This window comes from Patiria miniata, unplaced genomic scaffold, assembly GCF_015706575.1.
Source record: "Patiria miniata isolate m_02_andy unplaced genomic scaffold, ASM1570657v1 HiC_scaffold_7, whole genome shotgun sequence".
Classification (NCBI taxonomy): Eukaryota; Metazoa; Echinodermata; class Asteroidea; order Valvatida; family Asterinidae; genus Patiria; species Patiria miniata.
Genome location: NW_024037074.1, coordinates 2,634,409 through 2,651,527, shown reverse-complemented (window position 1 = coordinate 2,651,527; position 17,119 = coordinate 2,634,409). Strand labels below are relative to the sequence as shown.

At 41.2% G+C, this 17,119-nt stretch overlaps 2 protein-coding genes across 3 annotated transcripts; both read left to right on the top strand.

The window, feature by feature from the left end:
- Positions 1–5,041: 5,041 nt before the first annotated feature.
- On the top strand, positions 5,042–10,978 carry LOC119744400 (cytidine deaminase-like). Of its 2 annotated transcripts, none has more exons than XM_038220317.1 (5): positions 5,042–5,108; positions 8,624–8,740; positions 9,476–9,587; positions 10,234–10,291; positions 10,587–10,978. In XM_038220317.1, exons 1-5 carry the CDS (start codon positions 5,102–5,104, stop codon positions 10,701–10,703), a joined length of 411 nt encoding a protein of 136 aa, XP_038076245.1. In that variant the 5' UTR covers positions 5,042–5,101; the 3' UTR covers positions 10,704–10,978. The 2 variants fall into 2 exon arrangements, with proteins under 2 accessions (XP_038076245.1, XP_038076244.1); XM_038220316.1 differs by lacking the exon at positions 5,042–5,108 and adding an exon at positions 6,175–6,457.
- Positions 10,979–13,693: 2,715 nt separating this feature from the next.
- Positions 13,694–15,965, top strand: LOC119718830 (cytidine deaminase-like). Its single transcript, XM_038188248.1, has 4 exons — positions 13,694–14,032; positions 14,278–14,394; positions 15,527–15,638; positions 15,944–15,965. Exons 1-4 carry the CDS (start codon positions 14,011–14,013, stop codon positions 15,963–15,965), a joined length of 273 nt encoding a protein of 90 aa, XP_038044176.1. The 5' UTR covers positions 13,694–14,010.
- Positions 15,966–17,119: the final 1,154 nt, after the last annotated feature.

Below are 17,119 nucleotides of genomic sequence, written 5' to 3'. Positions count from 1 at the left end.
TGTGAATTCTAGTCTACATTGCAATACATATCATGTACATTGATTTCAGTGTGCCCTAGGATTTGGTTGAAGGGACGGATCTAGCTTTCAGAATACGATTTTTAATTATATTTGAGTGAAGGCGTGCCGAAATTTGTATGAAGTAACCTAATTGTTGTTTAATTTCGGTAAAAAATTGACCACATATTGAGGAGAATTTGCCAAACAGTAAACGTTGACCAACATTGAGCTAAATACCAACCCGAATAGTGCTTGAACAACGTAACATTGAGTTGCCAACTATGCCCTCTTCAGACATGATATTCTTTTAATATGTGTGTTTTGTGTTCATAGGATCAGTATGGCCGAAGGTACAGATCAGTGTTCCATCCATACTGCTAATCAGGAACAAGATAAGTCAGACTATGAAGTATGAAGATGATATTCTGGCAGCAAATGTAGATCATTGTTCCATCGGTGTTACTGATACAACAGATAAGTTTGTGGAGGCAGAATATGGCGACATTTTCCAGACATCATTCTGTCCTACCTCTCAGAGACCGACTTGTGCCGTTTGGCTCAGTGCAGCAGAGGTTGGAGGAAGAGGAGCAATCGGGACTGGCTGTGGAGACCCTTATGCGTGGCTCGTGGCTGGAAGCGATACGGCACAACTGTTGACCTGAATCCGGACGAGGGTGTCCTAGATCACATGTACAGCAACGTCTTGATAGGAGAGAACGCCGAAGCACTGGAAGCAACCTGGGCGTGGAAGGCAGTCTTCCTGAAGGCTAAGGGTTTGGAGACCAATTGGGCGGACTGTCGTTATCGACACGACCGTAAATATGTAGGATTACTGTTTCATAAATCCGGGTTCGCCTGTGACGGAGTTCATGTCGTCGTTGCTACTGAGTTTAGTTCCATATTTATAGAGAAGCTGGATCCTAATCATTTAAGCTGGAGGCTCGTGGAGCCAACATTTTGCTTATCCCTGGCGCAAGGTAGAGATACAAAAATCCTGAAGGTGTTGGTGTCTAAAGCGATAGGTTTAGTCATTGGAAGGTGTGACCTCGGACGTGAGGGCACCTATGTCAAGACGTTTGATTGCTTCACTGGGTCATGGTTGGCAGATTTTGTGTGTGACTCCAGGCCGGTAACAAGCACATACCAATTGAATGGCGAAACAACGATCGGTCAGCCGTCAGAGGAGGGCGATTTAAGAGAGTTTTGCGTCTGGAACAGTGTCGATGGGATATTACGGCACACACTGAGAGGCCACGAAACGAACATCAATGATCTGGCTCTTTGCGGGGATATGGCAGCTAGCGCTGCCGAGAATTTAAAACTATGGGATGTCAACAAAGGGGAGTGTCTTCAAAGCTTTCCGGGCCCCAAATCTGGCCTTGGGTTTTCTCAGTGCAAACTCGATAACAAGCGTTTGGTGGGAGCTTACATTAACGACGAAAAGTATAAACTGAGCGTTTGGGATCTTGAATCGGAACGTCACAAAAGTATCACTGCTTGCAGTGCACATGAGTTTTCGGAAGGGTTTCGGATGCAGTTAAATGAGTTCTGCGTTGTTCTCTCACACCCAAGTTGGTCAAAGGTCTGGAACGACAGAGGCAGATGCGTTTTCGATGAAACGGATGAGATTCATTTAGCTGGGACAAGGATTTTGCGACGTGTTGGGTCAAGCATCGAAGTCTGGAGCCTGGGGCCCGATTCAAGGCATTGGCGCCGTCTGTCTACGCTCCCTGAATTCGACAATCTTCATGCAATTTGGGCCAATGACACCAAGCTTAGCATCATCAGCTGGTCCAATGAAGGAGGCCACAGGCCACCTTTTAGCGTGCCGCTCGGGCAAAATCCGGATATTAATGTCTCCTGCGATTTTTTGCTAGACAGCGGCCTAAGCGTCCTCCATTTTTGGTAAAGACATGCTCCGTTTAATTTTCCTTTTGATCTTGTTTTTTTACCTTTTATTTAATGTTGCGAAAGAGGTAAAGATCAGTCTTATCTTAGCGACAATACAGTCTATCTTGCTTTATAGCTGTACGAGCAAAGACCACTCAGTTGATACTTGTACATGCATGCTTCAAACTGCGCTCAACATCAGCTGGTGAGAAAGTGTACTGCCCATTAAGGAGATATTCCTCAGGTTGGAGACTAGGTGGCTTATCGGAGGATGCGTTTGGTCCGATACTGTCTACTGTCATCAATCGAACTGCAGCCTGCAAGCATCTTTTGCCCTGGTAGCCCTGCTTAGCCCCGCGGAGCGAGGGTGGTAGAAAACCACCTTTGTGCAGGGTGATTCAAAACGAAAGTGACCGACTTTGAAAATTGTTTTAAATATTTAGCTCTCTCCATTTTATTAAAAAAATGCCAAGGGATAAGGTGCATCTTGTTGACTTTAAAATTTCCCACGGAATGTCCAAACTCCAGGTTATGTTTATAGTGATAAAAAGATCACAACTTTCGGCTTCCACAACTGATCATTTACCGTTCTATGAACTGATGAATACCCATTGAGTACAATGAAACATGGACGCTTTACCACCTCCTTGAATGAACGAGAACTTGCAAAGGAAAACATATAAAAAAAATCGCCATCAATATTCCGAGGGGGGGGGGAGAGTTGGCTCGTTCCTTGTACTCAAAACACAAAGTCTGACGGTAAAAGTAAGGTTTCAGTCTTGATTTCAATTATGAAAATCTCATTTTTGTGTTTGAATGCTTGTGTGTAAGCGGTAATTCTCACTAAGCTCAATAGTTTCAAGTTGCATTCAATGGGCAGAGATAAATGCACATTCGGTTCCTTGACACAGCAGAACAGGAAGAAACTCAACCGGGTAAGCAAAAGTGCTAAGCGTGTCATAGGTTTAGCCTTGCCCTGCTTGGATACACGTTTTGAAACACAAGCTGCTTTAAATTAAGCATAATATTGAAGGCCCAGACTCATTCATTTTTTAATTGCTTTGTTTTTAATCGTTCAGGCATAAACTCACTCCGTTTTCGACAATCGTTTATCCCAAATTCCAGCCATCTCTTCAATCACTTAACCAAGCGATAAAATGGCCAATATTATAACGTAATAAATATGAATATTTTAATCACATGTGCATGTACTGGTTATTATATAATAAGTGTATAATAAAATACATTTGTAAGTACTGGTGGTAAATTGTAAGTTTAAATTGAAAACAGTTTCATTTCGTCTTATTTTTCTTTTTTTATAGTTGGATGTATGTTGTATTTTGATTTATGTAACAGGGTTTTGATGTAATATTAGTGTTTTAATATAATTGTGTTGCCAATGGAATATGATTATCCGTATCTGTAACTTAGTACGAGAAAAATCTTGTGAAAATTATGACAATTATTCCGTGATGTGGATTACGGTAATTATATCAAACAATTAGAATTTAATCTGGTGCCGCTTTTACTTTAACTGCACATTGTGTAGGCAATAAGTCAAGTCGCCATCCCGAACAACGACAGGGGATAATTCATTTCTACAATTACTCTTCAAACTCTGTAGTCAAACCTGTTTCAAAATGTGTAAGATTTCTATTATTAAGGATAACGTTTGACATTATTTAACTTGGTAACGGAAGTTTAATTCGAGAAAATTCTTCTACATATTGACGATTACTCGCAATATTCCAAATCAGTATTTTGGAATATTGCAATTATCAATAAATTACGTGTCTTTGAATACCTTATCTTAAAGGTAATATGCACAACATTTGCAAACATTAAAACACTAAAATATCAAACTATTATGAAATACCTCACTTGACTGTAAGTGAATAATAGTCTCAAGTATATTGTAAAATTATGGCACCTGGTAGGCTGTCATTTTCAAGAAAAATTGATTTTTTTTTTAAAATCAATTTCCAACGATGGTCGGCTGACCTAATTTTTAAAGGTTGTGCACAGAATAGCAAAGGACATAAGCGTCACTGAAGCATAGCCCTAACAGTCCTGAATCCTCCAATTTCAATACGATTTTGCACTACCCCGTGGGGAGTTAGGGTTAAAATGAAGGGAAAAAAAGAACCTTCAGGGAAAAGGTTTAACAATTGCCCTTATTGAAAATTGAATGAAAAAGTGCAAACAACTCCTGGCTAGCATAAACAACTTTGCCACCATTGTCATGCTGGCCGGGGTGAATTGCTTTTGGGTCAAGCATCCATGATCGGGCGTAAGTATACTCTACTGGCGTCAGACTGTATTGCGCAAGTTGCTAGTTCAGAACACACGTTCAATCAAAAACAAAAAATACTCGTTCGATTTTCAAAATACATTTCTTTGTTCAAAATATTATGTGATTCAATCGCTTGATTTTAAGTCTGCTTCGTGGCCTAGAACGGTCCGTCTGCTAGAAGATACAGACGAACTGAAACACCTTGCGGCACTAAAGTTGGGGCATGAGTTATCGGCGAAGAAGTATGACCGGCTCTGAATCACGGTGAGGGGGTTCGGGGCTCATTTAATGGCCCCGAAATTTTTTTGGATTACAGATTTTCTGTGGTGAGATCTGAGGCAATTTCTGACCACTTAAACCAATTTGGTGGTGATGGTGGTGTACGCCGCAGTGCCTGCCTTTATTGCGACGTCACTTAAAAAAAAGGTTCTTTTTGGGAGGGGGGCATGGTCCCTGTTACCCCCCCCCCCCCCAGATCCGCCCTTTGAATTACCAAGTGGATCAAACCGTCGTATTGGATTAAAATTTATTGAGAGTTCTGAGCGTTATGGGGACGTGTGTGTACGTACAATTGTTGGTTTCTGTTGACAAATTACCATCTGTTGTTGATATGTTGCTGTTGTTTGAAATGGCCGTTTTCATCTAGCTCCAAAACACGAGGCCTTTGGAATGTTACAAAAGAATACACAAGACGTGCATGGGTGGAATAAATGCCAAGTCTGTTCCGGGCATTTCCATATCTGTATTCGACCCATTTATCAAACCGTGACACAATTGTCATTATTGCATATATGACCCGTCACGTGTTTTTCCTCGGCGTCACGCGTCAGTACGTTTTATAGGGTCAGCTAGGTCTACTTGTGCGCCTCTGAATATTGCGTGCCGGGTATTGATCGTCAGCACGCGCTACCGGTTTACATGCATGGTAAGTACGGTGTGGAATAACTCTGCTGGTTTGGGGCGAGACCATACGTGTCTGATAGTGATACTGACGTACACTATGTATCCTACACCTGAGGCGCTACCGTAGTATTGGCACCGTGTCTCTGTAGACAAGAGTATTTGACAGGTGTATTTATTGTGGCTTTGATGTCGTGCATGAAACATTGCTGGGTGTATCACTTACATATCCATAATTTTCCAGCATAAGTATACTTTCCATTTGGCCAAAAAAGGCTTCTTTACCACTGAAATACGCCTGCGCACATCAGAATATTTATTTTTTCAAACCCAGAACTTATACTTCCAGTTTCCACGAGTGTATAAGTTTGGATTCGCCTTGAACTGTACAACATGGTAGGAGTATAATATAGGCAGCAGCATGCGCGACTGAGCTGTGTGCATGCGTGGAAACGCTCATTATGAAAATTGCCCCAGATCAATGCAGCACTGCATATAATTATTAAGTTAAAAACCTAGTATGATGAAGAAGGGCGGAGTTATGAGCCCAGCAGCGTATTAACTTGTGGTAGGAGATAACTTGGTTTAACTACAAAGTTCTATATATAGGCCAAGGGTTAATAATTTCTTGTTTTGTTTTAGACATAATCATCTTGTGCTACGTACATAACACTCTGTGAACTGAACATGGGGCGTCACTAGGGGTTGGGGTGTGACACCCCCCCCCCCACACACACACACATTCTTTCGTTCATTGCTAAATCGTTGTGACCAGTCTGCATATAATCTGTCTTTCAGCACCACGAATAGCGCCACCTATATTTTCAGATACTGTCGAGTTCCGTTTTTGTCAATTAAACAGCACCCGAATCAGTAATCCATCCAGCCAACATTCTAGCAAGGAAAATTATGTAGAGAATTTCTCCTCCCCCCCCCCCCCCCCCACATACTCTGGTGATGATTCTAGCCACTTTTCGTGTTCAAGTCAGTCCCTTTCTAAAATTAAATTCGTACCGGTATTCACTCAGGTATGCATAAAAATTACGCGTGGGACGGAACGTATGCGGTTCTCGGGTATAGCAGCATATATTATGTTTTTAGTATGCGCGTGCTGCCTGACGATCACGCATTGAGGAAGCTTTGTACTGTGAGAATGTTCAACATTAATAGTATTATTTGATCACAATTTACAGTCAGAATCAGTTGGTCTGGGAACCAGACTACAGCATTAATTGAGAGACTAGCTGCAGACAGATCAGCGCAGTGCGGGCATTGCGAGTATATAGTACGGTTTTTCTGCTGAGAGATACGCACGAAGTGAAACACCTTGCAGCAGTAATTATCGGTGAACTATGGGCGACTCTGAATTACCAGGTAGGTCAAACGAATTCAATAGGTTGAAAACATCAGTGTGAACGTGTAGATGGAGTGTGTGAACGGGTGGAGCGGGTCTACGTGTATAAGAGCATTTTTTCTACAACCAGTAACTGAACATTTCGTGTTTTTGATCACTGTGTGCATTGTATTTTGTTTGTTGAGGTCGAATAAATTAGAACAATATTAAAGGGCATTACGGCATGAAACGAAACGAAAATGTTATGTTTTTGGATTGTTTACTTATACTATTTTAAAAGTGTAGTTGAAAGGAAATTAACCTACTGTCTTACCGTTCCCGAGAAAAGACCAACAGAAAATCCAGTTGTTTATATCGAACACGTACGACGGAGTACGCAAACGTATTTCCTGTCGATTTCATTCAATGTACGATACACGTTGTTTGTGAGTTTTTTCTGCATCCAATAGGGGACGTTGAACAATAGAGGACAATAGGGTCCCCAATTCTCGAAGGTCCCCAATTTACGATCATATACAAAACATAGGTCTTCCTAAAAAGTTAAGCCGGGTACAAACAAAAGAGGGTCCCCGATTGCAGGCAAATACAGATACAATTACGTGCGTGTCACATAAATTACACACAGCACTTATGCACATACGAAAGCCCGTTAGTGCCATCGAATGTATAAATTGCTCTTTTGCAAGTATATGTTTGGTGAATCTTGTTTTTCGGATGTATATGTTTGGTGAATCTTGTTTTTCGGATGTATATGTTTAGCAAATCTTGTTTTTTGGATGTATATGTTTAGCAAGTCTTGTTTTTTGGATGTATATGTTTGGCGAATCTTGTTTTTTGCAAGTATATGTTTCCCGAGTCTTGTTTTTTGCAAGTATATGTTTCCCGAGTCTTGTTTTTTGCAAGTATAAATTTGGCAAATCTTGTTTTTTGCGAGTATGTTTCGCGAGTCTTGTTTTTGTGAAGTCTATTTTTAGTAACAGTCTTGTTTTTTGGAAGTATATGTTTCCCGAGTCTTGTTTTTTGCAAGTATGTTTCGCGAGTCTTGTTTTTGTGCAGTCTATTTTTAGTAACAGTCTTGTTTTTTGCAAGTATATATTTCCCGAGTCTTGTTTTTTGCAAGTATATGTTTCCCGAGTCTTGTCTTTTGCAAGACACGGGAAATATATACTTGCAAAAAACAAGACTCGGGAAATATATACTTGCAAAAAACAAGACTGTTACTAAAAATAGAAAACAAGACTCGCGAAACATACTTGCAAAAAACAAGACTCGGGAAACATATACTTCCAAAAAACAAGACTGTTACTAAAAATAGACTTCACAAAAACAAGACTTGGGAAACATATACTTGCAAAAAACAAGACTCGGGAAACATATACTTGCAAAAAACGAGATTCGCCAAACATATACATCCAAAAAACAAGACTTGCTAAACATATACATCCAAAAAACAAGATTTGCTAAACATATACATCCGAAAAACAAGATTCCACAAACATATACATCCGAAAAACAAGATTCACCAAACATATACTTGCAAAAGAGCAATTTATACATTCGATGGCACTAACGGGCTTTCGTATACACACGCCCAGTTTTTAAAGGATGGTTGTGGCCGGGGAACATTTAAAATGCTTCTTTCCAATTAATATTGTTCTGTTTAAAACGCGTTTTGCAGCCCAATTGGACGTATTCCAGGCTGTAATGTGGTGATCTACCCTACTATAATTCTAGGCTGGGGTCCGTCCTTAATTAAACACGGATGAACGCTGGATACCAATCAATCACTTCTCGATCACTACGGTTTATTACCAATCGGATGCTTAGTCATATCCTGACATTAGCGTACAGCATTCTCCTACATGTGTCCGAATTTCTCATTGATCGCCCACTCGAGCTCTCCGCAAAATTATTTCTCATTGAGGGAAAGTCCCTCCGCACGCAATCGCGGTGCCATAGAGATAAACGATTAACACACCATGCACAATGGCGGTGTCCTATTATATCGGGACTCCCACAGTAATATCCCTTTATAAAACGTTAGAGCGAGCTTTGTTTGGCTACCGCACGGTTGAATACCGTATTACGATTAACCGGTTAAGGTATTATCGATCTTTGGCATGCTTTTCTGTTTGATTTTACAATTGAATTATCCATCCTCATTTCTTTTTTCTTTTTGTGGACAGCTGAAATTAAGAAACTCATAGAGCAAAGCCAAGAGGCCAAGACGCATGCGTACTGTCCCCACAGCAAGTTCCATGTAGGCGCTTCCCTGCTCACCAAAGACGGCAAGGTGTTCAATGGTAAGACGCCCTCAACGACTCACAGTTGGCCAGGGTAAAACCAAAGTGCTCATAAAAGGGTCAAAATGTGATCATGACAGATTCGTGTTATTTTACAATATTTAGGTCGCCAATACCATGTGTGACCCCTTTATAAAGGAATTTAGCTCTACGACTCGTCGTAGTAAAAGCTATTTAAATATAAAGACCCTCAAATACAGAGAAAAAAGCGATGAAAGATGTATTTCACAATGCAAAAAACAGGTATAGTTAGCGTGCTCGAATTTCACTACAGGCTAATTCAGAGTCCATATTTCATGGACAGCATATACATAAGTTGTCAATATTTTTCTAAATTTTTTTAATAAGAAACGGAAAATGTATCAACGCTTACTTTTGATGGCAAAAATGACACCATGTCGTTGGGGGAAAACAAGTAAATCTTTTGAAGAAAAACAAAAAAACAATATCCTTGGGAATGTATTGAGTAGTGACAACTATTTTCAAGTGCATTAATATGAAGTTATGAGTCAACAGTAATGCTGTTTTATTGTCTTGAATTCCGTTGTAATATATCAGTATAGCACCGATTCTCCGAGTTGTCACCTCTTTAAGTCAGGCGCGAATTCAACCTTTTGTTCCAGTCGTCTGCCCCTGTAGTGTGACACTCCGCTGGAAATACCCCTTGGGATTTTCAACACTGATAGTTCATTAATTTTCCCAATGAAATTATAATCATTTTACCCTCCAATGCAGGTTGCAACGTGGATAATGTTTCACACTCAATGTCGATTTGTGCGGAAAGATGTGCCTTCTTCAAAGCTATATCTGAGGGTCACAGAGACTTCAAAGCTATCGCTGTGGCGAGGCAAGTAAAAAAAAAACCACACACGGTGGTTCAAGAAATCGGTAAAAAATGACGCCCACAACATTTTCCCGAAGAGTAAAAAAACTAAATCTCAAAAGCTTTGGGTCTTACTCTTTGTTTCCTAAAAAAACAACCACGCAGCCACTCAATCAGGCAAGCTCAGTGTACCACGCTCCTTGACTTTCAAACAACGGATACGTTGTGTCAAGGGCGGATCCAGAATACAATATTAGGGGGGCCAAAAAAATGTTGGTCCCCCCAAAAAGTGAGACCAGAACTTACGGCGTGGGGTTCGGGGAAAAGTTTTTGGATTCTAGATGCTCTGTGGTGTGATCTGAGGCAATTTCTGACGTGACCACTTTAACCAGTTTGTATGAGGACAAGATGGTGATGGACGCAGTGGCTGCCTTTATAGCGACGTCACTTTTTTTGGGGGGGGGGGAGGATGGCCCCCGTTGCACCCCCCGGATCCGCCCTTGTGTTGTGTCCATGCATATATATACTCTCCATTGAAAAATTATCAATGCTTCTGTTATGGGTCGAAGGGTCACGTGGTCACTTTTCTGCTTGTCAACCCCCAGTCATTATAAGGACGCACTTCCAAAAAAGAGGCCTGACAATTTATTTGCACCGTTTTTTTATCTAGTGATATGGCAGACAAGTTCATTTCACCGTGTGGCGCTTGCCGACAAGTCATGTATGAAGTAAGTGTTGCTTTCCCTGTTTTTACTTTCGTTGAAAAACTCAAACGAAATCTAAACGCCCAGCATATATGGCACCATTATTCAGATTTCTGATGTTGAAAACAATTTGTTTCCCGGATTGATTTTGCCAAGACAAAAATACTTGGGTTACACCTCACCTCAGCGTGACCATCTCGTACCAGACCTAGGATGGATGCATACTTTGACTTCCTTTGTGTTTATATTTTAGGAAGCCAAAAGAAAATCCCCGGGTGTACCTGACTAAAGGTCTTTGCTTTGACTTCTTTTGTTGCAGTTGGGTGGGAAAGACTTGGAGGTGTACCTGACTAAACCCGACCTGTCCTGGAAGCGTACGACCATGGAGGAACTCATGCCACTTCCCTTCGACGAGTTTAAGGTTGCATCGAAATAAGACGCTACGTATACGTTCCTATGACAACCAAATGTTTGACTTGTGTTGTGTTTCTAGATAAAAAAAAACCCAACAAATTCTCATTGTGAACGCGCTGTTATCTTTATTGGCTTATTTAACTTTGCTCTGAAGATGTGTCTATTAAAGTTCTCTGTGCACCATTACTTGTGATATGGCTGCGTTCGATTAGCTAACATGTGTTAGTAAAACGTACATGAGAGCTTTGCTCGTACCCCCTGCCCTGCAAGGGCGGATCCAGAACACAATTTTTTTTGGGGGGGCCAAAAAAATTTGGTCCCCCCCAAAAAAGTGGGTCTAAAAAATTACGGCGTGAGGGCCCCGAAAATTTTTTGGATTTTAGATGCTCTGTGGTGCGATCTGAGGCAATTTCTGACCACTTTAACCAATTTTTTTTGAGGAAAAGATGGTGGTGTACTCATTGCCTGCCTTTATTGCGATGTCACATTAAAACAAAAAAAAATTGGTTTCGTTTTGGGGGGGGGGCCATGGCCCCCTTTGGCCCCCCCCCCCTGGATCCGCCCTTGCCGCCCTGCAAATAGGACGCTGGGATACTCTGATGAGCTTCACAAAATCTTGTGAAGGAAGTGGCCTATGACCTATGTATAAAGCATCTGGCTGCAGCTATTCAAGACCGCAGTTAGACAATGTGCGCAAATGCTATCCGAAAACTTTCCATAGAATTGCGCTCATTCCATATCGGATGTGATTTCTGTTTCATTGCGGACCATGTGGACAAAATTTTGAGCGTCGCATAATGCAATCCGACCGTTCGTGATTCGAAACGGAGCCTGAGCCGAGGAACGGGAATTGTAAATTTGCAACACAGATAAGTTTAACAGAATTTCCTACATAATTATGCTTTTCAACGAGAAAAAAACCATCTCTAAACTGGAATAAAAGAGTAATGAATCAGTCTTAACGGCCGTTTCAAACCTTGCAAGAGTCATGACCTTGATGACGCGCAGGTCACTGGTCACGCAAAATCCAACCAATCAGAGCGAGAATTCATCAGAGTATCCCAGCGTCCTGTTTGCAGGGCGGGGGGTACGAGCGAACATGAGAGCGTCCGATTAGCCATCACGTGATATACTTCTGTCTCCCCTAGTGTCAACCACCACTGCCCCAGCTCACGAGTGGATATCTGCATGGTGGCTGCCCGGGTGAAATGACAATAACCGGACAATTCGTGGCTAGCTAGATTGAAGATAGCGGGAACATGAATACGAAATGAATACAATAGAGAGATTTATGACACAAATATTTCCGATTATTAACACTGTTGAATTGGATGAAAACATTTTGATAATTCAAATCATATATCTTCCGATTCCAGCAATTATTGATCTGGTAAGAATAATTAAACTAAATTTACCAGCGAAGCAAACTACAGTTTGCCTGGTGAGGTTACATTTTAGACTGGAGTCCCGCCCCGCAACAACCTCGGACCTTAATTTTGCCAGAATGCCCAGGCGAATACACTGCAGCATTCGGCTCGCCTCATTTCGTTGCTTCCTTTAGAGTGTAAACGGCCGTGTTTGCACGGGGAAGCTTATCGAACACATCCACTGTCAGCTCGGCTTTGCGTAGCGCGTAGCGGTTCACTCTAAAAAATATTGCATTTATCCCCCCCCCCCTAAAAAAAAGTAACCCACCGAATTATTATTAAAAAGCGTACTTATTAATAAGAGCGTACTGGTACTAAACACCCCGCAGGTGATGCAATTTCTTACCGTGTCAGTCGATTGACTGATTTTGGTGCTATATGGACGAAATTGTGTTTTAGGCCAAAACAAAAAATATTCGGTCTCTGGTCAGACCAAAGTTCCGGAATTGACGCGGCCACGCGGCTTTTTTTTTTTTTTTTTTGCTTTCTTTTTTTCTTCAAGCTTGGATTGTACAGACAAGGTGGGGTAGGCCTACTATTTTGCTTTTTTGGTGTCCTCATGTACATTGGTGTCCTCCATAATTTGCCTTGGTGCTTTCGATCATTTGCCTTGGTGCAATTTCTCATTCCTTGGTGCTCTTTGATAAAAAAAAATTGAGGAGGTGCGGAAATAGAGGGTGCTGTTGGAGCTACCGCGGAACATTTTGGAAAAAAAAAAGATCGACGCGCATGATTAAAATCGACGCGCGCGCTGACCGGAGACCGACTTATTTTTTTTTTTGGCCTTATGCTTGGTTTTTCACTGTTTTCTCAAAAAGTGCAATTTTCACAGAGCTGAAACTTCTAAAGGTTAGAGTTTTAACATTTTTTCTTGGGTTCTGAGTGGTGTTATTAAAACGATTAAAATACATAAAAAGCTTAATGATCCTATATGCCTTTGCCTTTTAGTCACCGTGCATAATAAAACAGAGAAAGAAAATGTGCTTCTCGTTAGAGACTCCAATTGAGATTCTGTGTCACTTTAAACTATACTTTTGAGCAATTTTGCGACATTATCACACAATCTTTAATTTCCTTAGGATTTGTAATTAAGCCATCAATTGCTGCAGATAACCCTGATCTAAACTAATTAGTAATTAAACACAATTGAAAACATGATTAACAAAAAGATGAAACGAAGATTAAACTTAGCAGACATTATGACCATGCCCTTCACAACACGTGAATCGAATAGAGGCGTCACTGCATGGAAGGAGTGGATACGTGGGAGCAGCACATCCCTCCCCCATTCTTTCCGTTTGTTGTCAAGCTCGTTTACCTGTCGGCAAAATATTATAGTCTTTCAGCCAACACCATCAAGAATAGCGCCACCTATTTGCAGATATGTCCAGTCCCGCCTACTTTCAAACAGCGCCCAATTGGTATGGTACCCAACTTATACCCACCCCCACCCCCATATCTTGCAACCATCCAGCACCCTAATAAGTCAGCAGTTGTTTTGAAATGTTAAAATTGAACCGTTGCTCTTAATAGGGTTAAAGGTTGCCAGTACACGTATAATAGTCGACCACGGTGTCAAGTTGATAGTTTGCCAATACGTCCACACATCTGGTACATGGATCAATGCGGCACGGCAGGCAACCTGCAATGGTTTCGAGCACAACCGACTAGTAACCGACACAATCCTTGTCGTTGTTTGCTTGGTGAAAGTGTCAACATTACCGTGACAGTTTGAGAATGTAAAACAACAAATATTGAGAGTCCCAAAAAGTGCGGCACAGTATTGCGATCATTGTAATTTGTATTCAACAGCAAGTACGCAACCTACGTTGCTTAGATAAACGGACGATATCTGACTCAACTTGCACAGCTAGAAGTTGGGTCACGAGTTATCGGTGAACTATGGGCGACTCTGAATTACCAGGTAGGTCAAACGAATTCGATTAAAATAGATTGAGATAGTCGTTGGAACGTGGGCGTGTGTGTATGTTTTGAATAGGCTCAGTCGGGCCAAATCACGGTTGTATGTGATTGTAAACCTATACGTAGAGTCATGTATAGGCCCTATTGATTTTTGACATGCTTTTCTGTTTGAACCATTGGAACTGAGCATTATTGATTTTCATTTGTTTTGCTATGTGTATAATGTTTTCTTCTATATATGCACAGCTGCTATCAAGAAACTCATAGAACAAAGCCAAGACGCCAAGACACATTCATACTGTCCCCAGAGTAAGTTCCGGGTAGGCGCGTCGCTCCTCACCAATGGCGGCAAGGTGTTCAATGGTAAGACGCTCCTTTAATTAGGGTAGATCATAAGTCTTAAGGTGTCATACGTTCTAAGCGGGGTACGGTAGTTCACGAAAGAAGGTACAACCTTAGACTGGTTCCCAGTCCCTTCATCAACAATTCTGATCTATAGTAAGAAAGTGTTAGGAATTGTGTTTTTACTCGCCAAAGACATTTTTTGTAGGCCAGTCAAATATCCACACAGAGGCAATTAGACGACTTTTGTCCCATTACCTAAAATTGAATTACTCATAACTCTGTCAAAAATTATCAGATTTGGACGTTTGATGTGTCATTTCAAAGACGAAAGGTGTATCTACTAAACCACACCTATATTATCTATGTTGGTTACACATTCTACGTCTGGCTTTCAGTTATATTTTGTTGCATTTTTTGATATTGTATTTTAATGGGAGCGGAGACCAGTATAGGTGCACTGCAGTCTTTGTAACCCCCCCCATCAGCACGCATGTCAAATTATTGTCCCGATAGAGAGCGCTCTGTTCCCACCCGCGCCGCAGACATGTCTCGGGCAACGAAGGTTGCACACAAGCAAATAATTTTCCTAGAGATCAGTGACATTCCTCAAATTTTTTTTTTTTAATACTCAAAACTCTCACAGGTATTGAGCCTACGCAGAAAAATGATGATCAACTTAATTGTCGTCTTTCATTTTGGGTTCAAATTTAATTTGAGATATTCTCACCCAAAAGAGCCCACTCCTAAAACGAAATATATTTCTCAAACTGAAAAAAGTAGTATATTTTCTTTGCTAAATATGTGTACCTCCAAAAATATATATGGTATTCACCAGCAGTTTCGTATGTAGCGATGTAGCTTGCAAGCCTTAAGAAATAGACTGGGGACAATTTGGAGAGGAGACATTGAAGAAATTACTGTTGTAGAGGTCCTAGGAAAACCCCTGACGTATATATGTTATTGGAAAACCCATTGGATCAGGTAGGGACAGCTGAAAACCTGATCAAGATGTGCAACAGGGCAGGAATCGAACCCTGGCCATCGAGGTGGCTGAGCCAATAAACCTGCCTTCCCTTGATTATTCGCGCTAGTTGTTCATTCTTTTTTCCCCATAAAATTTGAAAGAGGCGACTATTTGTTTTCTATCCAGGTTGCAACGTTGAGAGCGTTGCGCACTCGCTAGCCATGTGTGCCGAGAGATGCGCATTCTACAAGGCCATGTCGGAAGGCCACAGGGAATTCAAAGCCATCGCCGTGGCCAGGCAAGTCACACATTTTTCTCTCGGAGATTTCTCTCAGAAACCAAGCAGGGTCGATGCCGAGAACTTGTTCACAATGAGTTCTTCAAACTGTTCATCAGATGAAATTTGCGTTGGACAGATTGGGGAAGTATTACAGGAAATTGTGTCTTTCATGATACAAGTATGGCATTTGGCTCACAGTTTGAGTATGTCATGAGAAAGTTACTTGGCTACAAAGGGCCATCGCAGATTTGTCTATTGAAAAATATTCAAAGGTAGAAAAATGGCGCCCATTGCTTGTCATTCTACCTGTATTTTTTCCAAAGGAAGTATCTGCGATGTCCCTAAAGCCAAATATCTTTCTCAATTACTCTGACTCTGTGCCAAATCCCGTGCTTGCATCTCCAAAGGCACAATCCCATCAATAATTTGCAGTACTACTGAGGTGGTCGCAAAATGCCAGACCCCTGCTTGTGGTATCGTCCTTGAAAAATGGGTTTCAACCGGACTTTGTGTCCTTAGGCAGCGCACTGTGTAGCGATTTCTTCTCGTGAAAGGGATTTGCGCGCTCTCCAAAATTAGAGATTTGATGTGATTCATAACATATAATGCGCAATAATGAGTATTTTTGGTTTTTGACCAATGCCCCCCTTTGATATGAACGCCCCTCACAATATCATTGTCCTTACGATGCATTTGGCTTCCTTTTTTACCTAGTGATATGGAACACAAGTTCATTTCACCTTGCGGAGCTTGCCGACAAGTTTTGCATGAAGTAAGTTTTTTTTTATTATTCTTTGGTTTTTCTCGAGAAAACCTACAAACCTGCAATTTTTAAGCAAAGCGTGGCACCATGCACAATTCATATTTCTGATGTTGAAATCTTCGTTCCTTCCTCGGCTTGATTTACGACAAAATGCTACACTCAGTACACTGTAAAAATAATGTACAAAATACTGTTGGGCAATATAATTTTACCCAACATTGCTTTTAATTTACCTCATTTGGGTGAACATTTTCCAACTATTGGGAAGACTTTGCCCAAGTATTGATTATGTTGACCAACGTTGGTCTACATATCAACCCATTTTGCCCAACGTGTTTACAGTGTATGGTTTCACCGCACCTTACTGCGACAAATCAGGTACCAGACCTAGGATGCATGCATCCATACTTAGACTTCTTTCGTGAAATGTATCACGCTGTACGATCCCCGGGTGTACCTGACTATTGGTCTTTGCCTTGACTTCTTTTGTTGCAGTTGGGTGGGAAAGACTTGGAGGTGTACCTGACTAAACCCGACCTGTCCTGGAAGCGTACGACCATGGAGGAACTCATGCCACTTCCCTTCGACGAGTTTAAGGTTGCATCGAAATAAGACGCTACGTTCTTATGAAAACCAAATGGTTGTCCTATGTAACCTCTCTACCTCTCTAGAGAAGTAACCAACCATCAGCGTGTACTCGCTGTTTCCTTAACTGTCTTCTTTAATCTCGTTCTAA

Excerpts from the sequence above, each read along its gene's own strand:
- LOC119744400 (XM_038220316.1), top strand. The coding sequence starts at position 6,436 with ATGGGCGACTCTGAATTACCAG. Across the intron at positions 6,458-8,623 it reads GGGCGACTCTGAATTACCAG|CTGAAATTAAGAAACTCATA; the intron begins GTAGGTCAAACG and ends TTTTGTGGACAG. Across the intron at positions 8,741-9,475 it reads AGACGGCAAGGTGTTCAATG|GTTGCAACGTGGATAATGTT; the intron begins GTAAGACGCCCT and ends CCTCCAATGCAG.
- LOC119718830 (XM_038188248.1), top strand. The coding sequence starts at position 14,011 with ATGGGCGACTCTGAATTACCAG. Across the intron at positions 14,033-14,277 it reads GGGCGACTCTGAATTACCAG|CTGCTATCAAGAAACTCATA; the intron begins GTAGGTCAAACG and ends ATATATGCACAG. Across the intron at positions 15,639-15,943 it reads AAAGCCATCGCCGTGGCCAG|GAAGTATCTGCGATGTCCCT; the intron begins GCAAGTCACACA and ends TTTTTTCCAAAG.